This window comes from Corapipo altera, unplaced genomic scaffold (genome assembly GCF_003945725.1).
Source record: "Corapipo altera isolate COAL_440 unplaced genomic scaffold, ASM394572v1 22b, whole genome shotgun sequence".
Classification (NCBI taxonomy): Eukaryota; Metazoa; Chordata; class Aves; order Passeriformes; family Pipridae; genus Corapipo; species Corapipo altera.
In genome coordinates, this window is record NW_020884876.1 from 28,260,504 (window position 1) to 28,288,183 (window position 27,680).

Below are 27,680 nucleotides of genomic sequence, written 5' to 3' on the forward strand. Positions count from 1 at the left end.
GTCTTAAAAACAGCACAACAAACAAGATTTACTGTACTTTCAGCTGTGTTGTGCAAACAACAGTGGAATGGAATTTCCACAGTTCAACACATCATTTCTCCCCTTTCTCTTTAGCTAACCATTGTACCCACATGCATTTTGTGCTCCAACCCAAACATCTACTCAAGTTGCTCTTCCTGGTGGTCACCACTCCTCTCATCAGGCGAGAGCTGATCCTTGACTCTTTGCTAACATAACCTTTTCTGACACTTGTTTATAGATGCCTACATCCTTCTGATGGATTTGGGAGCCTTTAGCAGCTTCATGGATGTTTTCACATTTGTGTCTACTGTAAATCTACTCTCACAGCTCTGGAGGCTGAGGGTGGTAGATATTGCATATCTATCTATCTATCTATCTATCTAGATAACAGGTGTTCTCAGTGGAAATCTACAATCACAGTTTCCCAATTAGCTTATGACTTGCCTAGCTCCTCTAGATACTGCAGTCTGTGAAGGGAGGACTAATGGGATTAAATGTGTTTGGGTTCTCCCTCTTTTAGTAGAAAATTACACTGAATATTTTACAGCCACAGAGGCAAATGTCGTTGGGTTTACCACGGCTGCTTACCCCACTGCAGGAAAATAGCGCCTACTACTGTCCACAAAGTATCATTCAGCATCATGCTCAATGAAATATAGCCTTTCCACAAAACAAACAAACAAAAACCAACAAAAAAACCCCTCAAATCCCCCAAAACCCACCAAATACACAAAAAACCCACCAAATGCACAAAAACCCACATTCCCTCAAAAAAAACCCAACAAAAAAACCAAACCCCAAACAAACCCCCAAACACTTAAACAAAAAACCAAACCAACATTTGTCTCTGGAGCAGGTCCAGAGAAGAGCAATGAGGCTGGTGAAGGGACTCAAGCACAAGTCCTGTGAGGAGAGGCTGAGGGAGCTGAAGCTGTTTAGTCTGGAGAAGAGGAGACCTTCTCACTCACTACAACTCCCTGAAAGGAGGTTGTAGCCAGGTGGGGGTTGGTCTCTTCTCCCAGGCAACCAGCAGTAGGACAAGAGGGCATGGTCTTAAGCTGTGCCAGGGGAGGTTTAGGTCGAATATTAGGAAAAAATTTTTTACAGAGACATTGGAATGGACTGCCCAGGTGGATTCACTGTCCCCGGAGGTTTTTAAGATGAGACTGGATGTGGCACTTAGTGCCATGGTCTAGTAATGACGGTGGTGTTGGATCAAGGGTTGGACTTGATGATCTCTGAGGTCTTTTCCAACCTGGCTGATTCTATGATACTCATGAATATTCTGTGTCTAAAAAGAAACATTTTCTCTTTTTTTGCTAATAGGTTAACTTGGAACAGAGAGATCTTACTGCTAAAGAAGGTAGTTCTGCCTACTTTAAAACTTGTATCAGCAAAGTTTTGATTAATACGACTGTTCTAGGCCTTTCAGATGTACCACAGGGTACCACAAGGGCTCATCCAACATTTATCAGCCTACAAAACCACACAGCCTTCAAGGAGAAGCCCTTCACAAAATGTGCAAACTAGAAACAATTTATTGAAAGGTTGGACCAGATCATCTTTGAAGCCCAACCTGGGCTGTTGTATAATTCTGATTTATTATAGTGGGGAGACATGGTTGGCAGGACATATAATTGTGTCAGTCTTAGCTTGTGGTTCTTGAAGAAAAAGGCAATTTATCAAGTCTTGTGAAATGGCTCAGGTTGCCAAGAAGGCAAACATCATCCTGGCCTATATTAGCAATATTAGAACCAGCAGAACCAGAGCAGTGATCGACCCCCTGCACTTGGCATGGTGAGGTTGCAACTTGAATGTTGGGCCAAGAATTCAGTCTTGGCCTCTCACTACAAGAAAGACACTGAGGTGTAGGAGAGTGACCAGAGACAGGCAACAAAGCTGGTGAAAGGTCTGGAGCACAAGTCTTATGAGGATCTGAGGGGAAAAGGAGGCTCAGGGGTGTGTTGTCACTCTCTACAACATCTGGAAGGAGGCTGTAGCAAGGTGGGGGTTTCTTCACTGAAAGGAACAGGCTGCCCAGGCATAGTGGAGTCACTGTCTCTGGATCCAGTTAAAAAGTGTGTATATGTACTGCTTAGAGACATGGAACAGTGGTGGGTTTGGCGTTGGATTTCATGACCTTAAAGGTCTTTTCCAACTTAAATGATTCTACGATTTTAAATTTGTGTAAATCTACTTCCATGTCTTAGAGACTAAGTAAGATCTGCATTATAAACCTTAGATAGGTATCAGCCCTCCCAAGGCTGTGCATTGAGCCCTTAATTCTGAGAACCGAACAATACCCTTCACCACCATCAAAAGCTAAAACTAAATGACCCATTTCGTACTAGCATCTCTTCGTGCTTCCTGTCTTAAGAAGAAGTTCAAGTTTTTACCATTCATCTCTCCTGTCTACATGGTTTTCCAATTACTAAGAATTTTTGACTAGAACACCCAATCTGCACCCAAATTTGGATGGAAATATTTAACTTCCTGAACATATAGTTATTATCTCCCTCTTCACATGATTAATTACCAACATATCCCCCTTCTTTTGGATTAATGGAGGGTTAAACACATTTATTACATAGTCCTACTTCTGGAAAATGTATGTTTGTTCCAGTTAGAAGTAGTTGTGAAATGAAGCAATTTTCATCAGATGATAGCCTTGATTGAAAACAAGCCAGCTATAAAGAGCAAAAGACAAGCATTGAAAACTTTAATTCTGAAAGGTACCTATAATTCATTGATACTGTCCACCTTAAAACAAGTAATTCCAAGATGAGCAAAGTGTTTTATCCTATTAATTTCAAGGATGATGAACCACATTCTTGAAGCAGCACCCACTGAGTACTTTTTTAAAGGTGAAGAGAAGTCCCTAATGGGATTTCCAAAATCGCATAGAAGCATTACTGCCTGAGAGGTCAATGAAGCATTAAGTCCATTCTTAAATCATACACAGTTACTTCTGACATTATTCAAAATGTCAGTTTTGAGGCACTTCAAAGTTCCCAGGCACTTCAGATCTCTGAAGTGAGTTACAAAGCTAATTTTCTCAGCTGAAGCACTTGAGGATAAAAATTCACAACTTGCCATCCAGTTCTGCAGATCCATGTTCACCAGAAGGCTTTCATAGCTACTCAAGCAGAAGAAAAAGCCATATAACCATAGTAAAGGTATTTCAGAATTGGTCCAACCAATCATACTGAAAACTGCAAAGGGTTTTGCTGATATAAAGTTCGGAAAAACAAAAATGATCTAATCCCTTAGTCTGGTTGACCTGAGCCAACTACAAACAGTCAAGAGGAAGAGAACAACCCAAAAATGAAGGAAAAACATTTAATGGACACAAATCAAGTTTCACATGCTACATAAACATGACCAACATGCAAATCCAAATTTTCTTTCCCAATGTAGATATTAAAAAACCACCATGCTATTTCTGTTATTCAATTTTTTTCAGAAAATCTCTGCTATAAAAAAGAAAGGAATTAAGTTCTCTATCTTTCTTTGCTCCTATGCCCATTTTGAAGAACAGAATAATGACACAGGAGCCTCTGTGGTTAGGCAGTTGCCTGGCAGCATCAACAGAAAATAGGAACTGATGATATAATTCCCAGCTTTTTTTTTTTAATTATTATTAATTTTTGATTGATCTTTCTAAAGTTTCCATTGTCATAACAAGACACTAAAGGAAATTAAAAACATAGGTTTTAAAGTGGAAAATATTTCTCCTGTTCTTTGCTGTCAAGAAAACTATATTTTCTGTAGGAGACGGGTAAAATGTAACCTCTTTTCCCAATGAACCAAAATTAATAAAAAACATGAAACTATATAATTTAAAAAGATTTGTCTCTCTCTGATGAAAGCAATCAGTCAAAATTGGCAGTTCCCAATGCACTGAAAACATTTTTCAGTAAGAACATTCTTATCAGTTTTGACAGGAATGGATATTTTGAGCAAAAGGGAGATGTGCTCATCCCTGATAAAACTGTGAAGAGAAATACTACAGAGCATCAAGGTCCCAAGGGGAATTTCTGTTTGACATCAATTCTTCTCCCCAGGGTTCCGTTTCTCCTCTTCTGCCACCCTGCCTTTTCCCTTTGTCCCCACACTGTTCCCAATGCAGGAGCACTCTCTTCACTCCAGAGTGCTCAGAGGCTTGAAAGACTTTTTTGGGTTCAAATCCCTCCTCTAGCCCTGCAAATGTCACTGCTAAGAGCCATCCAACCTGTGTGCTGGAAACTGGATAAACCTGTATCTTTATTTGAGTTGAATTTTAACAAAGACACTTAACCTTATTATTCTAGACTTGGAAATCTGGACACCCACTTGTCTTACAGCCTAAAATAATTTTAGTTTTTACAAGAGGTACTGCTATGCTCAAATGCCTGATCCACTGGAGCTCAGCAGACATGTCTGACTGTGCTGCTAACAAGAAATAGGTGGGATAATATGTCTCTATTGCATTATGCTTGCCTTGGCTTTGTGGGCATTAGTCTGAAGTTTGAGTTCTGTGTCATTTTGCTCATACACCTGGATCCTGTCTCTCCTGTATTCCTGCTGGATATCCTGCTCCACAGGTGAAGAATTCGAGGGGAACGGATTGCTCATAATGCTGACTGTAGTAGCAACTGCTCTGCTATGCATTTATCAGGAATCACTAGAAGGAGGACTTTAACCCTGGTCTTCCACATTCCTGGGGCAGCATCCACCAAATTAATCTCTGGCTTCTTTGCACTAATGAACAAACTCATTCAGTCAAAGAGCCCAGGGTCAGGGCAGGTAGCTGGACAGCCCAGCACCAGGACTTAGATTTCACTCCCCCTCCATCTGAATCAGAGAGTCCAAAACCTGATAAATTCTTCAGATGTTGGAGAATTTACACTATTGATTACTTTGAGTCAGTCTGCCTTTCTTTCCACAGCCTCAGATTTTAAAAGAAATGTTCCATTCAAAAGCAGAGAGGGCATTTCTTCAAGACTTTTAAATTTTTTAAAATTCAGGAATACAATTATGGAGGGAGACTTTTTCCATTTTCCATTAGACTTGAACACGTATTTAGTTTGACTTTTAAGCTAAACAGAAGTACATTTTAAGTAAAGCACAGTTCTCTATTAACACTAGTTTTATTGTGATAACATGCAAATCCCCGACACTTTGCAGCCAAATTAAATTTCAGTGAAATTCAACAAAAGATTTACAGAAGCTACCAGAAGGTAAAGAATCAGTCCCTGTATCTTAATCTATTGCATAGCACTAAATGAAGGAAGGAAATGGTACTCTTCAGCAGGCTTACAGCACAGTTTAAGCACTGCGCTGAACTGGAACAGCAGGTCTCAGTTCACCAAGGCATTTAATTACCTCTTCATCTTTAGTACTAAGCAGTTTACTTCATTTCTAGCAGGCTGATTATATATTTAAAGTTGCTTTAGAAAGAGTAGCATGGTAGCACTGTGCCAGATCCATCTTTTCCATCAACACTAAAGGCAAGGCAGTCAGACACAGCAACATTTATTTTCAACTCACTAGAAAATACACCATCAATAATGTCTCTGTAAATTGCAAGGATATCTTTCAGTCACATCATAAATTAAATGTCAGCCTTTAGAAACAGCTACACAGATCACAGCCTAAAGTACCTGGTGCTGATACATATACATCTTTAAAATCACATTACACAGCTCTACCTTTGATCGTGATCACAAAGGGAACAGGTGAACCCATCATTTACCTCAAGTAGTTGACTGAGAAGCTAACCAAGAAGGAAATACTTTATGTGCTCTTGGTTATTAAATGGTGTTAGTAAGTGTCAGAAGAGCTGTATAACTTTCTCTTTTTACCTAATGAAACAAAAGGGAAATAAAGGATGCAAAAAATAAGTTTTAACTTTATAAGAAGAGACAGCAACTTCCTGAAGATCAAAATACATGCTTGGAACATATGTTGTTCCCTGATGCAAATGTAAGAAAAAAATTATATAGTGTATTACAAAGACACACCAGTACTGTGATCAACAAGTGGTCTCAGATGAAGTGGAAGTAGCAATTATTTTACCAGAATGACAGCAAAAAGTGCAAAACAGCTTTCCCAACTCTGAACAAATAGCACGACTATGGAATGTTGCTTATAACCCTTAATAATCTGTGAAATAAAAACCTGTATGCACTGACTCCACAGGGAAAGTCCTGCCATTTGCACTGGCAGAAGTAGAGGAACAATGCATCTGTGAGGCATTAAGGCCAGAGGCCTTCAACCCTGTTCACATGAAATGCTTTGTGCTACAGATGTCCCTTGGATTAAAAGAGACAACATTTCCTCCTAAAGACAATCAAATCAAAATGAGTTAGGACATAACCATACAATCCTAATGGAAAAATGCAGGGGGCTCAAAGTGTCCGGGGTTACCCAGGTGCCCCACTCAGGCTACCTGTTTTTCTGCATGCTCATGGCTCTGTCCTTTCTCCAAGGCATCACTAGGTGCCTGGAATGCAAAGACAGCCTTGGCATGAACATCCTGGTGCAAAGAGCAATTGATGTGAGAGCCTGGTACGGTATCTTACTCCTCCACTGGGAGGAAACAACCTAAAACATCTTCAGAAGAGAAGAGAAACGTACAGGAGGTGGGTGTATGCTAATAGGGATATGGAGGCAGAGCAAAATGCACCACATCCTCAAATGTCCACAGGTCATAGTAAAACAAGTGTGGGAGCAGGAATAAAGTCCTCTAAACTTCAAAAGCTTTAGCACAGAGCCTTTGAGGATGAACCCATCCTGAATTGCAAGGAGCACTGGAAGTAACATGAGAACCACTTTATTTCTGCAGTGCTGTTTTCTACACCACTAAGTTATAAGACAGTACTCTGAGCTATCAACTCCCTTTTGTTCACTTGTTTGTTGCATGGTTATTCACAGGAATGGCAGCTTTTATTTCAACAGTGTAGATAAAAGTATTGCACTGAAATTTAAATGTCAAAGAATACATACTCAAATGTCAAGTACCAACAGACAAATGCCAACACAGAAATGTCAGAAATACACCCGTGTCTCCCACCGAATATAACTACATCTGCACAAATGCAAGTCACAGTATGATGTGTAAAAGCAAGAGTTTTTATTCAGTTCCTTAGGGACTATAATACCACTTGTGTCAATAAAATCAGTATCTGGCAGCCATCTGAATGTATTACTCCAAGAACCTGACTCTGGTAACAAGTATAGACTACACGATCTATGGTCTGCAAGGTGATGGATAACATTTACAGTCATAATGGTGCAAAATTTCTATTTCAGGTAAATCCCACTCCTGAATTTGCTAACTCGTTGCTAGATGACGGAGCCCTACACAATGAACTCTCACATGAATTCTCCCACTGCTTTCCAGGTATGACCTCAGCCCATGAAAGTTGAAGGCAGGGACTTAAAGACACTTTCTTCTAGATACATGGCTTAATTTGTCCAAATAAAACAAACATAAATATGAATTCTTGGTGCATCCTAAACTATTTGCTTTTTTGAATCCTAGGAATATTCTGCACTTATTAATATAAGTGCAGAAGTATAAATGACTCCAGAATACAAGGAGAACTGACTTCAAGCAGGATTTGAACTCTTGAGAAACTTAAGTGCAAAGCTCTATTCTCTTTGACCAACTTGAAATCTACATCCTTACAAAGACAGTGAATGTCTCTTTGTCCTTGAACTATCATAAAGAGTAAACAAGAAAGGTTCAAAAAGCCTTTTCTACTATCCCATTGTCTTGCACAACTTACATGTGCCCATGGTCATTAACATCTTTTCTAAAAGTAAACTGTATCATAGCTTAAATTAGCACTGCAATTCTAAATTCTACCATCAGAAAAGAGCTAGAAAAGTTAGAAAGTATTCTCGTGCTTCTATATTTCCAAGACCTTTCTGTGAGTCTCTCTTTCTCTTCTATATTTTTGGGAATGGAAGAACATAATTTAGTGCTTCACTCAGGCATTCACCCAGACAGGCCTGAAGTCAAAAAAACCCCAGTCAAAGTCAACCCATAAGTAGCTGCTCAATGCATAGCATGGTAAATAAGTCAAAATATGTTGAAACAAGCAGAACTTACAGGTAAGGGAATAAGGACTTATCCAACATTCTGGTCTCCTAAAGACTTTGTGAAGTACCTCCAAATATCAACAAGATCCAGTTCTGTCTAGTTTCTAAGCATCTGTCAGGGTCTCTGCTCAAGGTGACATAATTACAGGCACATGTGTACATTAGGGTATTGACAAGAGATAAAACAGCAATAACAATTCCAAGATAAAACAATAACAATTCCAACGAATAGCGGAGAAGAAATTTCAGTTTCAAGACGCTTTAGACTTCTTATTTATCTCTTCCTTCTTTCACAGCACTTATCTGTTACTCCAGAAGCTAGGCAGACAAATTATGTACTTCATCTTACAGTGACGCTGACACATGGAATCAGTTTACAAATATTAAGAAAACTCTACCATTTGCTTTCAGACAACCACTTCAAGTTCCTCACATATAAAACTCAGTATGATCTGATACACTTGCTATTTTTCAGGAAATCTGTCCTCGAAGGGAAGTTGTTCTTGGAAAATCCTATTAGTCTCTCATTTGCCTATGAAGTACCATATGATTTTTGCCATATCAGATGAGCAGTTGTTCAAAGTTAAGGATACGCATTGCAAATAGAGACCTGTCCCAATAATTTCTTATGCAGGACTTAAATTTAGTTATAGATTGGCAAAACTCAAATACCAAGAAAGAGTAATTTTGCTGGAGATGTATGCCATTCCCTGTAATAATCTAAGTCCAAGCATTTGGACTGTGTCTGGCAGCTGAATAGACAACATTACCTTTTTCTGTAAAACTTAATTCCTACCAAAACACCATGTAGTTATATACTGAAGAGACCACACAAATTTTATCTAGGCTGCAACAGATTTTCTCTTTCCATACCCATGAATTTCATTCATCTAACAGGTATAGGAACCCACTTTGACCATAATTATCAGAGACCAATTTGGGTGCTCTAAACACAGTTCAACGTAAAAGTCACTATTTTGGATATGGGTTGCAAGGGTTACAAAACAACAGCTTTCACGGGTCTTTTGGGACATTCAACCAGCAGCTTAACACATTACAAATGACATCTTGATCAACACAACCTACTCCAAGGTGTTTTTAAATAATAAAATAGACAGGTATCTCAAAGTTCAAGGCTTTTCTCCCATTTCTCACTCCTTTAATGATACACAACACCATGTCATCTGCTACCAAATGCTTTTCTATTAACATGGAACACAAGAGAGGTTTTTAAAAAATCAGTGAAAATAATCTCTTGTTTGAATATATGTAACCTCACCTTGCGGATTCCTCTGCCAAGATCTTCTCCATAGTTTGTCCCCAAAATTTCAAAATGCACATTGGGATTCCCCCCATTTTCTGCAAATTCCAGTTCTCCAGTCAAGCCATTCACTCCACCCTGTTGGAAGAAAAAGGAAAATGGAATGAAAACTCACGAGTCGGTAATTATAACAACCTTTTGTTTCTTGAGGGGATTTATGCACTAACTATGTAGAATAACCATGCAGAACTACCAGAACTAGGATAGTTTTCCAAAGACCACGTTTCCCTAAAAATTCAAAAGTTTAAATTGTTCCTGTATCACTTAAGTTCTTTACAGAAGAATTAAACTCAGCAACATTAGCAATAGTCTTACTCTTAGAATATTTGCACTCCAACTTTTGTTCTTTGACCCATCAGCATATATGTATTCACACTCTAGCCTCCAAAAATAAAAAACCATAAAATTTTGCAACTAATTTTATTGAAAGCAAAGTTAGACACACATATATAAAAGAAATTGCACCCAAAAAAAAAAATTGTTGATTTTTGCTTTATTCCCCCAAATAAAGGACTTCCACATAAAGTCAGGATGAGTTTTAGATATATTTACACGCTTTTTGAGCTCATCATATGTGATTTGCACAAATGACGAAGGGCTTGTCTAGCTGAACGTAGTGATTTTTCTGTTTTCCTCCACAACTCTTCTTTGCTACTGAGAATACATGATATGGGTAACAATGCAGCATATTTTCAAGCTTGCTTTAATTTTTTCAAATTTTAGTTGGAAGGGGTTAAAACAGTACAGACAAAGCAGCGAATATTTCCTACAAAGAATTAGAGTTGAAAGGGCTATACATGCCACAGCCATACTCAAAATATATTCCAGAGTTAATTCAACATGACATACATTTCATCTTTGTATAAGAACTGTGATGACCTGAACTGTAAAATCAACAGAACCATGTGAAATACCTGTAATGAAAACCTTTACCCATAAAAAATTTCTTCAGTTTATAGATTCAGGGAAAATTAGATGTTTAACCCTCTTCTTTAAAAACTGTGAACAATATTTTAAGTATGTACAAGAAAAATATCTGCCTCTGGTGTAAAAGCATATGAAATTTATAGATTTTCCCCCAAAACACAAGGCAAGAACATTGGTGTTTCACCTAAGAGCTTTATTATTTAAACTGGAAAACTTGTAATATAAGCTACCTAGCTAAGACCATAAGCTTTGTTGAAACATGATTTTAAAAGCTCTATTCTTGTATCTGCAGTTTGGAGAAAATCCAGGAAGGAATACAGAATTTGCATCTCCATTGCAGATTGCTATGAAGTAATAAAATGTTGTCATCCTTTTATAAAACATTACTATGATTATAACAAACATAATGAAATTGATAATTGAGATAATACTTTTAAAATTTACTAGAGACTACTAGAGACTAGTATTAACAGGAAATAATACAGAAATATTTCATGAAGTGCCATTTTCGGTTAAAACCAAGACAATGCTTTATGTATGTAAATTTTTCATGCTTTAAAAAAAATATTTTCTATAATATTTACTTTTTTATTACATTCAAGAACAAAATAATTTTAAAAGAATGGAAAAACACTCCAAAATCCTAAGTAAGAGTACATGTGCACAGCCTTTTGCAGGAAGACTCCAGGTCATTTCACAATTGGTGAGAACAAACCAGGCAAATTTGACACACGTTGCTGTGGTTAGCATGACACTCAGGTTATTTATTATCTTCAGTAAAATCCTATAGTAACCACACCTTCATGTCTTTTAGATTAGGTTAGAACATCTCTGTCTGGTTCAGAGTAAAGAAACAGTGAGTTTTTGTTTACCTGCAAAATCACTTGAAAATACGCTTTTGTAAATAACTGCTTTTCACACATATAAACGTTTCCCACTAACTTAAATTTGACTTCATCCTACTCATGAACCAGAAAGAAAAAGTTGTTCCACATAACTTTTGTTCATAGGGTCTTATCTGACTTTTTGATTAATTAAAGCAGAATTTCATGTGATGTCAAAATGCCTGCAAAGCAGCACAGACCTGCAAGACTTAGGATGCCCAGCTAATCGCTCAAAGCCTCCATCTGGCCAGCTTGCCCTCTCTGACACCATATATACACCTGTTCCCAGTCCTGCACCACTCTGACTCCTTAGCAGACACTGATTTTGTTATATTATACTTAATATTTCCTGCATTACTTCCTATATTCCCCCACAACCTGCGGGTCTTAGGTAGGTAAGGTATGAAAATTAATTAAACTGTTATAGACCACCTGAGCAGCACAATGATTTCAAGTGAGCCAAAAGCAGGACCTGGAAAAAGGAAGGGAAAACTCTGGAACAAAATGATAGAAGAAAGGAAATGTGCACAAAAAAATTTACAATGTCTTAACACAGATGCTTTGTACAGTGGAAAATATAGAAAACAGAAATATAAAATATTGGATTTTCAATCTAAAAAATGAAAGTGACTTTATTTTCAAGATTGAGAGTGGTCTCAATAATTTAAGGAACATGAAGATAGAATGTAAATGATTTTTTGAGACTTGAGACAGCACTTTAAATTTTTTATTATATTCTATAACCTTTGTCCTTATTTGAGCAAATATGATGAAAAAATAATTTAAAGAAACATTTCACCTCAGTTACATTTGAAGTAATCAAATCCTTTTATTAAGAAAACATAGAATTTTTTGGTAATATATGTCCTCTAACATATAGTAAAGGCTAACAGACTTATCTAACATATTTTGGAATTTAATCTTTATCCAAAAATATTGTATAAGTTTATTTACCTATATTTGTAAATGGCTGCAACTGTTGGGGCAAGATACAAACTGTAAATTTGCTAGTTTTATTTGTCTGGGAATCCAGTGGTAACCATAACAACATCTTTTCTCATTTATCTATTCTGACAATTCTATCATTCTTTGAAAATTTCTCACATAGGAGTGTCTTTGATCAGAGCTTCTTTTCCCAGACTTTACATCTGCAAATCATGTAAAAAGAGCTCAGATTAGATGAGAACGCTCCTGGCTTGGGAAGAGCAGAGGCAGAAAGACAAAACAGTGAAGAACTGCCCATATATCGCCAACAACAAAATTAAATTTATAGAAAATTTCTTGGAGGTCCTTATTTCTCTTCCCTACCTGGGACCTATCCTGTTGGACCTGTAGGCCATGCAATCCTGTTATTGCTCTCTCATCCTCATTGTCCCATACAGCCTTTTTACAGGGCTTACGCCAATTTGGTTTATTGCTTAGGGCTGATAGAGTGGGACAGCCTAGGAAGATTTTCAGGACACTGCTCCAATTTTTACACATAGCCTTTCACAGTGTGATCTCTCTGAAACACTTACTTGATTTATGGCATGTGTTTTATCCCTCTGCTAGTGCATAGTGGAAGGAGATCACAGAGGAAATGACCATCTGTATGACAGCTACTGCTCCAGCAACTTCTTGATGAGATTTTTCCAAGTGATTTCAGTGTTAATTATGATAATGGGCAAGAGTCAAAGAAATTTTTCATTCCATTTAACTTACAGAAACAATGCTATTTTGGGGAAAATGAAGACACATTTGTTACCTATCTCCTCAAATTCCACTAAGGTTGAGCTGCAACCATGAAATTTCTTGACACATATAAAACTGAACAGTGAAATGTCAGTTGTTAGGACAAAAATGTTTTACTTATGTCTCTGATCACTGCTCTGGGCTTTGCAGAGCTGTTATAAAGCTTGGCAATATAGTTAAAGCCTACTTGAGTCCCATCTAGACTGGCAAGATAAACTACAGTTTATATATGCTTAGGCACCACTATACTGTAAGTCCCTGAAGAAAGCACTATTTACCTAGCAGTCAGGACCTCACTTGGGAATGTCAGCTTGCCAATCATCAGCTATAAAATATTATACTTTCTCTCACAGCTTCTGTTCAAACTTCCTCCTTTTTTCAACATATGGGTATTCTCAGAAAGTAGCTACTTTGCATTAAGGATAAAAAAAGTGTGGCTATAGGCAGGAAAAAATGCTATAAACATTAAATATGAGTTTTACATTTTATTCTTGAAAAAATCTGATCTTGAGAACATTGTTGAGTTTTCAACTCAATACACCATTTTTAGCTGCTAGCACAGACAGTCCAATCTACTACCGGACAAACAACTGGGAATCTTTTTTGCAAGTCACCACTGAATGTCACGACATTTCTGAGACCAGAACTAGTTGACAATTCCAACTATGAAACAGCACAATGTACAGCTCGTTTCCCACAAAGGAATAGGCTGTATGATGCTGCTAGCACTAAAAATTGCTGTTTGTCAGTGAGCTAAACAAGTGTGACTGGGAAGAGACCCAATATGTGTGAGAGAAGATATATGCAGGAACTTGATGTCGTTTTCCTGAGTTGATCTTCCACATAATCCTTCTTACATTTATTCTCGGGCTATGCAGGAAGATTAATTTTTCCAACAGTAGAATTATTTTCTAGTGGTGTTTATTTCTATGACTGTGAAATAGCTTTACTGAGAAATAAACAAGTGAGCATGTGTTTGGAGATAGCTGGTATTACAGAAGTGAATTTAAACCAATTGCTAAAGCTGGCCAAATTCATTAGAAGGATTGTGTTTCCTGATGAATTTAACTATTTATTCTGTTCCAGAATGGGTAGAAACAGATATTAGATTTAAATAATTGTAGTGGGCTTAAAATGTTTTCTTTAGGCTTTGTCCAATCAGCTGAACCCACACAGAAAAAACCAGCTTTTGGAGTTGTTTGTAGAAATAGTGCTGCGCGACTCAAAAGTAACAAATGACAATAAGGAATGATTTAGACAGCTATTCTGCCATTTCAAGAAATGTTTGAAACTCTAATTCCCTCCCATTCCCTACTCTCTTCTATAGCTCATAAAGAGCTACCATTAAGAAACCAGTTGATTTATTTTTAACAACTGCTGGTGCAGGTAGAACATCAGCATCCCTTTCTCTTACTTCTTCAGTGTGTAACTTTATAAAGATTTCCCAACTCTTTTCTTATTTCCCCCTCCAGAAATCAAAGAAAGATTTCCGTCTGCAGCTAAAACACTGCCAGATATTCCTGTTTCTGGATCTTGAAATCTAAAAGACAGATATTTCTTCTGTAGAAGCTTCCTCTAGAACTAGTTTTTTCCTGCTTGTTTTTAGTAGTAAAAGCTCAGTGGTGCTTCTGCTTCCCTGCTGCCAAGAGAACAACTACTTCAGTTGCTGGTCCTCTCCTAAGGCAGGAAGCCTGGAATCAGACATCTCTTCCTTAATTCTTTTTCCTCCACCACCATATTTGACTAAAATTTGACTTCCAGTGAAACTACACTGAGATGATGGACAATCTGAGACAAGATGGTGATTTCAGCTCTACAATACAGATCATCATGAAGAGAGAATTAAGGTTGTGCAGAGGATGGAAGTTCTTTTTCCAGGAAGTATTTAAAAATTTTCAGAATGTATCTTCATCCTGAACTATAAGAGTTTCTTCTTATTATATTCCATTATACACACCATTGAAACAGTGGTAAGTTCAAAATGAAAATGCAGAACTTTTTATTCAGAAATTGGTAACTTTTTCCTATTTTCTTTCAGAATTAAGGAAAACTGGTATGTTTTTGAGAAAAAAAAATCGTATGTCAGTTGGTTTTAGAGGATTCTCCAGAATGATGGAAGAAAAAAAGATGTGTAAAGAAAAAGGCAAGATGAAAAACAAGCATTCTCAAGAAGAGAGATTAAATGTTTATTATTTTCCTCTTCATTAGTTTTTAATTTTACTGTTTTTCTGTTCCCTCATCAGGCATTCCTCAATAGCAAATTTTTAATGTCAAAAGTAAACAATTTTGATCCTGCAGTTCCTCTACATAAGTACTGTAGTGAAAGAAAAGGTAAAGTAGGCCACAAAACTAAAGGAGGATTCACGCTTTTGTGCAATTCCAGCTCTCAGCTGCAATCTTTAGCTTTCCTCTGCCTATGGATTGAAATGCTACTGACACACACACACAGAGGAAATTTCTGTATTTCATTTGGATTAAATCTTGCCTTTCCGTTTTAGCATGTTACTTCTCAAAATTCATCTCCATCAGCACAATGCAGTGTAAGGAGTATTTCAGTTATTCAATTTACACTAATAAAACAGTTTCTTATCAAAGCCATCTCATTGAAACAGCAGAGAAACCCAAAAGTAACAGGATGCCAGTGTGATGAGCTGCACATATCAGGAATTTTCTTGGCATTTGATTCATTTTTTAGCAAGTTAACAACTCTGGAATTTCCACTTGCTCCTGCCTTCTTGAATGTTTTCATATTTCTCCTAGCCATTTCCTTCCGTGTTTCAGGGTTAATCTTCAACACAGTACAGCTCTTCTGTGAAAGGTCACAGAAGGAATTTGTGTTATTAATCACATCATTTTAGGAGATGTGCTGGGAGCATGGTAGGGGAGGGTAGCCCAGCTTGTCACTAGTCCATCTCTGACAGGACTTCTTCCATCCTACATATGGCAAATCCATTGCCACAGAGATGAGAATTGGAAAAAGATAAACTGGATACCTAGGATGATGTGGCAATGAATGGAATAAACTGTTTGAGATGCAAAGAAACAGTAACGTGGTGTGTCTATATAAGAGAACAGGATCAGTCTTGCATCCACAAACAACTTAACAAAGAAAATAATCATAATACAAAAGAGTAAGCAGTCCTTTCCATGGTGTAGTACTCCTCCATTTAGAGATGATAGCAGGGTTACCAGACTTCGCCTGAAACTCCAGCTCAGATAGTAAATTCTAATTCTAAAGTGGAAGAGGGTATTTTGACCTTTCCAGCTCAAGTATCGTATTCGGATTTGTTTAAATAGAAATAGCATTTAGTTTATCAATTAAAAAGTGTGCAATAGTATTTACAAAATCCAAGTTGAGAAGAGAACCAGTCTTGGCTGAAACATAGCTTAAAATACACTGGACTGCCAAATGTGAATTTGAAATTGCTCTGATAGGTTAAGAGCAATACAGTTTAGAGCCCCTTAAAGCCATATCCTGCCCCTAAAATAAGAAACATGTCCTGTATTATACTTGCAGTCTCATGACTTCAAACTGTTAGAATGGAAACTGGGAACAGGCACCAAAGAAAGCTTTGAACTGTTATTTTGGAGTTAATGCAGATTAAACCAGCACTGGGTGAAATACAAGCAGTGCTCAAAGGAGCCGTACATTTTGCCTGCATTATCATAATTTCTGGTATAGTTAAATACCTAATGCAGAACGACAACTTCTTGAGACAACATTATATTTTTACATTACTTTTATGTCCTTTAGTGAAATCCATAAATAAAGTATAATTTTTCAATTTTTCTTTTTTTTTTTACTGTCCTGGGTTTTTTTGTACTTACAATGTTAGCACTGCCAGCACTTTAAATGTAAGTATACATTACCAAGAAGTACGTGCAGACAAGTGGGAAGGCAGTTTTATGAAAGACATCAATAACATAAGGAGAATGAGGTGAATAACTTACAGGGAAGGGTAAACTATGAGCCTGTGTATATTGACTAAATACTGACCTGGAAGGCTGTAATATTTGTTTGTAAGTATGTGGAGGCTGTAAATATCATGAAGAAAGAAAATAATTAAGAAAAATTATCTTTAAGGACTGAAGAACAGGAAAAGGATCTTGGGCAATGAGCATGATTAAGGTATGAAATAATAATCACAGGGAAGCAGTGAGAGTTTGACATTGGATAAAGCACTGTAGAGACAGTTACAGGAACAGTTCTGCAATGGTAGGATATAGCCTACATAAGTTGAGGTTTTCCTCACTCTCTTTTCTGTGATTTCACTATAGTAATGTCAAAAGCAGCACAACAGTGAATTCCACAGAACGTTGCCCAAATGAAATTCTGCAATTTTTTCTTTCTTCTTTTACAAATAGTAAATCTATTTCCTTTTTTTCCTAACCTGTGACACTTTTTCAACAGTGACTCTTTTTCATCTGTGACACTTTTTCTTATTTGAACATCCTACTGGTTTGGTCGTTTTAGCAAACAAACTCATTGAATTTATTTCAATATGATTATTTATGACACAGAAAAAACCAAACAACCACCAAACAGCCAAAACCAAATAAAGACTAGTTTCACTCAGGAACTGTGAAAATATAAAAACTATACTGCTGGTACTGACAAGAGTAATATATAACCCAACAGGAAATACTGCTTAATGTGAGCATTTTAGAAATCAAAGATGAGGAAACACAGGGAAAAGGTACCTTCTTGATGGTTTCCAACATCGATCGTCCTCCTTGCCAGGGTTTAGAGTTCTTCCTGATGCAGGTGAGGCTGGCCATGCTGTGCCACTTCCTGTCCTCCAGTTTCTTATGAAAGGCATTTGCCAGCAGGAGGACAGTGTCATATATATACAGGTTTGAAATCTGTAAGGAGACAAAAAGGGAAGGATTAGCATTTTTATTTGTAATCTCCTGCCAGCAGCCAGAATTTATCATTTGTTTTGCTTCACCCATAATCCTCTGGTAATTAAACACCTTATTTGATATTAAGAAGAATCTGTAAGAGTCAAAATGTCATACCTTTGGGCTCTGGTAAAATCTGTATCCAGGGCCTGTAAGGCTGGAAGTGATTTGCAGCAACCAGCTACACACACGAGAAGTACAGACAGCCCAATCACTGGCACAGCTCCACTTGCCAGATTTAAAGCCCTACTCTTGAACGTAAACCGATTTTCTTTTATTTTAAACCAATTGCTTGCAAATTTCGATTTTTCAGTCACCAGATACTTGGACACCATTAAATTATCTTCAAGGCTGTTTTGTTCTTTTGAAAAACAGAAATTCAGAAAATTTAAAATAATTTAATTGTGTTTTTTGCTCCTGATTTTTGTAGTCAATTCTGATTGAGGCAATTTCTGGCATGAAATATAATTCAGTGTGCAGAGTGCAATTGTATGTAGATTCTGCAATTTGTAGTGTTTCCTGTTGAAGTATTTGGCATTGGTTGCTAATTCCTCACAGGATAAAATTTTTACAGAGTAAATGCATATGTGTTTCACTGCAAGCATAGTTACATGCACACAGTGTGAGGAAGTTCCAGTTTGGGATCAAAGACAAAACAGATGAACTCAAGAAAAGATATCACTTGTGTGCCAGTTCCACTTACCCATGTACTATTTTTATATATATACTTTTAAATGCCCACAGTACAAAGTCAGAAGCAAAAGATACAATTAAACGTAAAAGAACAGAAGCTCAGAATTCATAAACGCTTCTGAAACAAGTAATTTATAATACAGCTTTATATCAGTCTTTTCTGTCCTCAGATGGCAGGAACATTTAAGTTACTGATGGTATCATAAAAAAAAAATCCCTCAGCTGTCCTGAACGGAGGTTCTCTTCAAGAAAAATTATGTTCAGAAATGAAAAGGACCTTCGGGAATATTATTTTTAGATAACCTATTGGTCATTCGAAGTTATTGAGGGAAACTCAGTTTCCTCATCTGCCTGATAACGGGGTCTGTAGGGCATTCCTAGTGCCTGACAACAAATTAGCCAGTGGTAATTTGCTAACTGAGGCAAGGTTGCTGCGTTTTTTTCTCCATCAGTCACAGACAAGCCAAAAAACACTTTCTCAGATTTGTGGAATATGTTGACTGCTCTCTGTAAAGGTTTTTTTACACAGATACAGATGGTGTGTTCAAAATCTTTTAGCAGAAGGAAGCTTACAATAGAAAGTACATCAACTTTGTGGAGAATGCCCCTATTCTGCTGTTTAAATATATCCAAAGACTGGGAAAGTCCCACTGCTGTTGGGAGAGGCTATATGACAAACAAGCACAATAATGCTGAACATGTGAGACAATGATTGGTAAAGCCACATATCATCTAAAAAAACCGGGGGGGGGGGGGGGGGAACCTAAGGGAAAAAACCCCACCTCTCTTCCTGCCTAATTACTCTTTTCCATATAATTTACTTTTATGTTTTTATTTTCTTTTGTAAATTCTATCTTTATGCTGGCTTTGCTTGTGTCATTCACTATACTGTTCCTAGGAGGGTTATGTGACAGATTCCTTCCCTGCCGAGCACCCAGGAAAGAAGGAGTTTTTCTCCTTACTTGGCCAGAATTATTTCAGACTTTTTGCCTTCCATATTTTGTCAAAGGATACCTAATTGTCTGCAGCTTTCCCTTCTGATAAACTCCCAGAATCCTCTATTACCTTTACAACTCTACGTTGTTAGTACCACAGATACACAAAACCTCTGATCCTTATTGCCCTTTTTCTCCATCTTCCTAGAAGACACTTCTTTATTCTTACTCGAGCTTCTCCAGTGGCTATGAACATTTCCATTTCAGTATTCACCCAGGAACAAATTTACTTTGCATCTGCAGATGCATAGCCCAGGCATCACCGTGCATGACAGGATTAAAAACACGGACTGAGGATCTGGGTTCAGATTAATCAAGCACTTTTAAAACAACTTGGATGATTTGCCTGTGTATTGTAAACCTACAGAGAATTCAAAGCATTTCAGCTAAAACTATATTTCTCCAATGAAGTCAGCACTAGAGGGACATTTGCTGGAACGGGGAGGAAAGGAATTATCACTGTGCAGTGAGGCAAGGTTTTTTTTTTTTACGTAAGCCTTTGCCAAAGGGATAAAAACATCCCTTTCAGGGGATTGCCAAAAGGAGAGAGAGGCAATAAGGTCATTAACGAGACTAAATTGGTACATGAAGGGCTTCAGATGCCAAGTCATCATTTCCCAACAAACTAACACTGCTTTCAAGGTAGCTTCTGTAACCTACTGTCATGGGAATAGAAGACAATTGTCACAGTTCATGAGAAAGGATGCATTCACTAATCTAAGAGTAATATAGCTGGGCCTTCATCAAGTATTAACAGGGCTCAGGAGGACAGAATTCAGCAATTATTAAGCATTGTTATTCCTTCACTAATAGTTCAACTTAACATTTACAGCAATCAATCACTGATAATGCTATGATAAAGACACCACAATTAATTCCTGTTTCTCAAAATCACCCTTCCCTGTCACTACCACAAGTATGCTTCATTAGTAACTGTCCTGATGAACAGAGCAGGGTTGTAATTTAAAGTCACTTTACACCTTTATTAATTTCCCACATAAATTTATTGGGGCATTTAATGCATTGCCTCATATCCCTTACTGATCCTTTATGTATTCCAACTCTCTTAGATGGGAGGGGGGACACTTGCATTACCAAGTAGTATTTAACTGGATAACTTTCTGTTGATGTAATTCAAAATTCAGATGTGATTTTTTTGTTCCAGAGCATAGAAGAAAGCTATTTAGCAATCAGATTAGGCATGAGTGATTAATCTGGATTAACAGTGGTCATTTTACGCATACCTATGATATTGCACATGTTTTTAGATAAAAAGGTTACGGTACTAAATACTTCTGTGAATCCAGTTTTTAACTTCCCATCTCCAAAATTATAAAAATTTATATAATAATATAAATTTATATAAAATAATTTATATAGTTTCAACTAGAAAAATTCCAGAGACACAATGAGGCATCTTCACCAAAATATTTTTCAGTGTTTTAATAAAGATGTTGAAAAAAATTAATTATTCACACAGACTTTAGAGAGAGTAATTCAGAAAAAAATAAATCAAAAAATCCACCCTTATAATTTCCAGAGAATGTTTCTGATTAGTCACACTTCAATGTCATAAAAAAAAAGAGCATTAGTAATTTCAATTTATAAACTGTTCCAACTCCCCACTGGATTAGAAACTAATTTATAATATTGTTGAGTAGAACAAAGAAGCAGCAAACAAACCCCACAGCTACTCAAAGGTCTGTGCATCATATGAAGACACAGGGGAAACTGTGTCAGAGTTTTCCTTCCTGTCAGTTTCTAATGTTGCCTCACTCAGCTAAGAATGAAGCACAGCCATCTCAGGGAAAGGATGAAAAAAGCAAGTTAACTGTTTCTCATTAACAGTTAAGCCAGTAAAGCTTCCATCATTCCTTTGACACAAAACGTTACGAAAGCTTTCAATAGAAATGTTATAGCTCTCCAAGTTATATGTTGATCATGAAGCACAGGTTAAGGCATAGGATCCTATCAAACACATTAAATGGAATTTGCCAATTTGTAGAGAAAAAATTTTGATTTCTTGAACTTATCTTTCCTTGAGTCAGTCAACTGTTAAAATGTAAATGAAAATGAAGAGAAAGATAAATTAACATATGAAGCTTCCCATTCATACATGATTTTTGTTTTCTGCCTTGATGTAGTTAGTAACTGTTCACGAAAACTGCTCTTTGCAATCTCTAGTGCCTTCATGTAATCACACCCTCAGCTTTAACACATTGTCTGTAGACTACCCTTAGGACCATGCTGCCATAACAGTATGGCACAGCCTAAAGGATTTTTGCACTTCCTAAAAAGTCTCTAGAGATATCCAGTGCATCTATGGACCTTACACAGCCCTGTTTATTTTAAGAACTCTACTAGGAGCACCATGCAGTGTGCCACAGCCAAAATTTTTCATGTCATCAGTTATTGTTTACTGGCCATGTTGTCCAGAATTTGTAACAGACGAAGGCTCTTACAGCTAATCTGGAACAGGGCAAGACTATCCACACTTCTCCTTTTACACTTACATATTTTCATTCTAAGCAAAGACTCTTCAAAACCTCCCTATTTTTCTCCCATTGTTTTCTCTCACTCTTCCTCCACTGCTAGAAACAATCTTTCCACAGCTACAAAAATGAACACAGGAAAAAACGAACCAAAATTAAAATCAACATGTTAAGCCAATTTCACACTCCTGATTTGCCGTAGTTTTGTCATGATGAAGCCTAATGAGATACGGAGGACTTTTTCTTGGAAAAACTGTGTGAAGTCAGGAGGACAGTGACCATGATCCTGTTGCTGAATTCATGTGGTAATTAATTGGTACAATTGTGGTACAATTAATTGTAATTTGTGATTAAGAACCCTGAAAATCAGGCCTCTTTGGAACTTAGATTTAGATGTATACACTAAGACACTTGAAACAGATGAGGTGGGTGATCCCCAGGAAGACTTTCCTATTGACAACATATTTGGGGCTTAGAGAAGCACAGTCACTCAGGAGACATTGACTACAGGGAGGAAATTCTTTTTGGTGAGATGACAAAAATTAAAATTTAGCAGGGCAACAAAATGAATACCCCACTACCTGGAGATCAGGTGGTTTTTTTGGATGTTTATTACTGTGGAGCGGGCAAGTTGTTGTTCTCCATTGGCCACATTCACCCACTCTAACCCAAGTATTTCCTTGTCATGCCATAAGCCATTAAGCTACATGTCAGAGAGGACATGAAAAATAACACTAAGTTACACTAAGCCCCTGGGGAAAAACTTAGAACTTATCTAGAAAGACAGTTCCCAGGTGGGGATAGATTAGTATATGAACTACCTCCATGCTTTGGGAGAAAGGGTCCTTCGGATCACACAGTGATGAAGATATTCTGTGGTTGCCACGGAAACAGCGCTGACTTATGTTTTGGGGAACTGGAAATGTCTGTCGAATAATTGTTAATCTTCCAATTGACCTTCTCACCAGTTCCTGCACATCCACGTCATTTATTTCCTGAAAGATAAGGCAAGGGAGAGAATATGCATGAGAGTTAAAATTCAGTGACCACCAGATCAGAAACAAAAAAATAAACTGAGTGGAGCGAGAGGCCTGTGATTGATACACAGCTACTGTCAAGCTCTGCCACAGCCTTGAAAACAATGAGTGCATGCTCATTAAAACAAGTGACACACCACCCTTAACTGCAAAACTTTAAAGTGTACTGTGCCCAAACCTCACTAAATACTTGTAGATGTAACTGAGCTTAGTTGTTTCATTTGGGATTTTCTCTGCCTCTCCTTTTACCTTTTCTGATCTTTAATTTAAGAAGTTTCACAGCATCCTTGACAGATAATGTGTAAATCAGTAGGAAGTCATACCATGATGTATTTCTAAGTGTACCATTACTTAGGAGCTGTGAAGGTAGAGACAATTTTTCAGGTCTTAAGTGTTCATTTCCTAGAAACAGAATATCAAGAACCTATAAACAATGTGTAAGTTAGCAAACAAGTTAGCCCATTTACCAAAAGGGCAAAGAAAATGCACAAGATCATTCTAGGTGCTTGTTTATAGCAAGACCTAATTTGAAAACGAATTTTTATTCCACAGGGAACCTATTAAGGCTTACAACAGAATACTCAGCTCCACAGACACATACTTTAAAGAAAAAATAACTAAGTAAATACATCAATATGTGAAATATTAAGCTTAAAATATTAACTCTAAGATAGGTTAGGGAAATCAGAAAAACAGTTCTTTACATAGCATAAATTCCTGCAGCTTGGGAACACATTTTTTTACGCCATTGAATGATGAGCCTCTTGGGGAATGTGGAATAAGAGGAGCACAGGCTCACAAGCAACAACAACTTACTCCAAACTTCACCTAAGAACTTGAACTTTGTTAAACTTTTTTTTCCTAAAGACTCAAATAGAGTCAGCTCGTTGCTTTCAAATTAATTCTGCGTCTGCATTTTTCTGTAAAATAGTAGGAATAATCTAAAATTTGTTCAGTCTTTTTAACCAAAATCTATTTTTCATCATGCTGAACTGTTTATTCATAATCTGTCTTAATGTCAGAGGCTGATGCTGCAAACTTTCTAGACATTTAAAATTGTGGATATGCCCCCAGGAAGGGAGGTGCTCGAGGAGCTCCTATTAGCAGCCTGAATTTAACATTCCCTTTCATAAAGCCACAGTTATTTCTGATTCTCATTTGTGTATTTATAGCTTTTCATTTTTCAAAGGATACAGCACATCTGTTTTGTTATACCTGCTTTGTGTAATGAAATGCCATCATCTTTTTCTGTCTTTAGCTTTCTGATCTGTAATCATATTAAAGAATTTAGGAGACACCAGGAGATAGACTTGATCTCAAATTATGGAATCTTTCTATTGAAAAGATTCCATAGCCAAGCTTTTTGAAAAGGCATCACTCTGTGACAAGAGAGACAACAAGAGCTGTCTACATTAAGACAACTATCCCAGTTATTTTGGATTTTTTTTGCAGTTTCAGTATAATACCCTTCTGTTATTTTGAAGCAACTTCTTTGGACATACTGGTATTTGTTTGTTTCCTTTAAATTTTGGAAGAAAAACATTTGACATGTAAATTTTAACGTCTACTCTCTTGACTACCATAAAAGCATTTTATTCACCTTCACAGATTATCATAATTTCTGAATTCATCTGTTATTAGTGTTCTTTATGAAATATAGATTTTTCTGTAAAGAGAAATAACACATAGCATCAGCTGTGTCCAGTGTAATATCTTGCATTGCTGGTTAATTAATTCTTAATGTACCACAGATAATGGTTTATGTCAGCTTAAGATGCCATCTTTTCATTTAGCCTGTATCATTTCACTAGCTTCAAGGTAAAAAAAAAAAAATAATGCTGTTTTAGCAAAATACATATCACGTTTTCTAAAATACTTTCAATATAATCATAAAGGAGAGCTCAAGTAACTTCTTATCTTGATTTTAAATTATATCCTTTCTCAGAGGATTTAAAAAGAAGTTTTTCTATTTTCATTATATACCATGCCTAAACTGTAAACCCAAGATTATTATACTTGTTCTAATAATGTAAAAACAGATACCTGCATGGCCACATTATATTTCCAAATATTACTTCAAAAGAGATTTTGACTTTCAATTCCTCAAACATTTATCTTTTCTGCCTTAAAAGTATATTTATGTTTTCTGTAGTAAGCATGTTTTGGTGCATTTTAAACAGAGTGTTCCCATTTTAACCTTTAGGCTACTACCTCATATTTTTATACATCACCTGGGAAATAACAACAGAATTCAAACATTAGAGATATTTTTGTAGGGTTGCCAAGGAGGTATATACATCTACAGATTAATGACAGCTATTATTTTAAATGCTGTGAATTTCACTGATTATATCATATATTCAGATTTTAGGTTAACAAAAAAGCAATGCCATGCAAACCCTAATTCACCATTAGTCATTTGCTATGTATTTCTTTGTAATTTTTTTAATATTTGGCATTGACTGAGTGACAAGCCCTTTATATAATGACTCTCCAATATCATCTCTCATTCTTGTATTTTGGATCTGACTTAAGAAAACTATATAAAGCAACTATTGTATGAGAGGAAACAATTTTCATTTGCACTTCAAAGGAGGATACAGTGTAATGATATAAGGATGGCAGATGATCTGTTACACAAGCATCAAATGTCAAAAAAAATTAGAAAGTTGGCCAAGTTGAACTGAGTTGGCACCTGTATAAATTTAGGCTAGGTTATGTGGGGTTGCTTTTTTTTCTTTACATCAGTTCAATATATAGTTCCAAGCCTTTCTTTTATTGGTCTGAACTTGGAATAAAGTGGACACTGTCCTATCACAAATGCAACAAGGATAAAATTAGATGTACGTTTCATCAGAGTAGGAAAATAAATAAGAAAATAAATGCTGTTTTAAATTAATAAGTCTTTGGAGATGAATTAGGGAAAGGGAATTGAAGAGGATCATCTTGATATATAAGGCAGAGACTCCAGTGGGAAACATGACTGGACATGTAATATATATTGCCATTCAGATTTGTCCCAGTATTTTAAGATAAGCAGCACAGGCAGAGACTTACTGTTCACCATAGGGCAATTGTACCTGTAGTGAGAGACATGAAGGGAAATTATTTACATGCTCCTGTAATAAGCACCAAAGTAAGGCAGCAATACCATTTATTATGGAAACATCTTAAATTTGGGCCAAGAGGATGATTCCAGTATTTATAATATAGCGGACTTGCCCTATTTTTCAGTGCATGCAAGGACTTCATCACATAAATTCATGACACTCAGAAAGGAGAGTGCTTCTTCCTCCTCCAAAAGCGAGCAGCAGTGAACAGAGGGCAGAGCAGGAAAGGGTGGCCACTGCACACCTCCTTGGGGCCTCAGGGCTGCCACTGCCCATGCCATAGCACATCTGTGCTGTGCCCTTCCTGAATTTCTCAGCACCCTCCAAAGAGGAGTAGTTGAGGGAAAGGCATAACTAGATGAAGCTCCAAGACAAGTAAAGGAAGATCTTGAACTGCATGATCACTTGCTTCATTATATCTCCCTTGCTTCATTATATCTCCTCTTGGTTCTTGGAAGGAGGGTGAATAAAACCTGATAGGACAATGAAATAAATTTTTAGGTTTCACAGAGAAAAAAAAAATATCCAAGAGTTTGGAGAAAGCAGGGTTCAATCTGTCTGTTCGTTAGCTCTCACTTCACCAAGAGCTGGCATCTTGGTTGCCCACCCGTTCCAAACAGGGTGTCACTGGACCCACTGACCCATTGCAAAAGGGTTCAAATGAAGCTCTAGTGTTGCTATTAATCATTATCCATATGAAAAGGTAGAATTATGTGAGCTCCTGGAACCGAGCCATGATTTTAGGACCTGAACTAACTGCTCAAGCTTAAAACATAGTTATGCTCTACGCTCTTCTCCATGGTGGAGGGCAATAGGGTGAAACACAATGGAACAATGTTGAATACATGGGCCAAAGACCAATCCCCTCCTAGGAAAAATATGCTCATCAGAAAGTAGCCTTTGAATGCAACCTTGCAGGTTCCCCAGTCCTCTCATGTGCTATGATTGGCAAACCAGATAGATCTTTTTCTATAAACTGGTCTTTTTAAAAGAGTTTGGAGGTTTTTTTCATTCTTTCCTCAAAGAAGGAGTTTTTCCAGACTCTGATGCCTGGTAATTAGAAACCTTTTATCAACTTTTGACCTCAGTTTGCCCACGGATAAATTGAAGTAATTTGTTCTTGTGTCAACCTTGTCCTCTAGCCCTTGAGAATGATGCATTTATTCACACTTTGTATGTGTTTATAAACAGAGAGCACATCCTCTTTCAGTCTTTGTTTTCATAGCCTAATCAAGTCAACCTTTCCAGTCTCTTCTCACACAAATCAGCTTTTCTGTGCCTTCGTTCCATTCTCTTTTTAATAGAGCTGGTCATAGTTCTGCACATTATTGTAGATGAAACCCAACCAATCCTTTGTAAAGAAGCATTAATAGTTTCACCTCCTGTATGGTAACTGTAGGCATTGGAAAGTGTTTGGGGCTGACCTTGAGATAACAATGGTAACAGAGAACTGGTGGCAATCTTGGGTGTGGTAAGGTA

The 27,680-nt window shown here is 37.0% G+C and overlaps 1 protein-coding gene across 2 annotated transcripts in view; it reads right to left on the reverse strand.

Moving 5' to 3' along the window:
* GRID2 (glutamate ionotropic receptor delta type subunit 2) overlaps positions 1 to 27,680 on the reverse strand; it is a 693,976-nt gene that overhangs the window by 191,190 nt on the left and 475,106 nt on the right. For both annotated transcript variants that reach the window (XM_027635943.1, XM_027635941.1), the window contains 3 exons: positions 22,876 to 23,049; positions 17,674 to 17,835; positions 9,389 to 9,508 (listed from right to left, as the gene is read on the reverse strand). In XM_027635943.1, the coding sequence (XP_027491744.1) occupies positions 9,389 to 9,508; positions 17,674 to 17,835; positions 22,876 to 23,049 (456 nt within the window). The remainder of the gene's footprint in view (positions 1 to 9,388; positions 9,509 to 17,673; positions 17,836 to 22,875; positions 23,050 to 27,680) is intronic.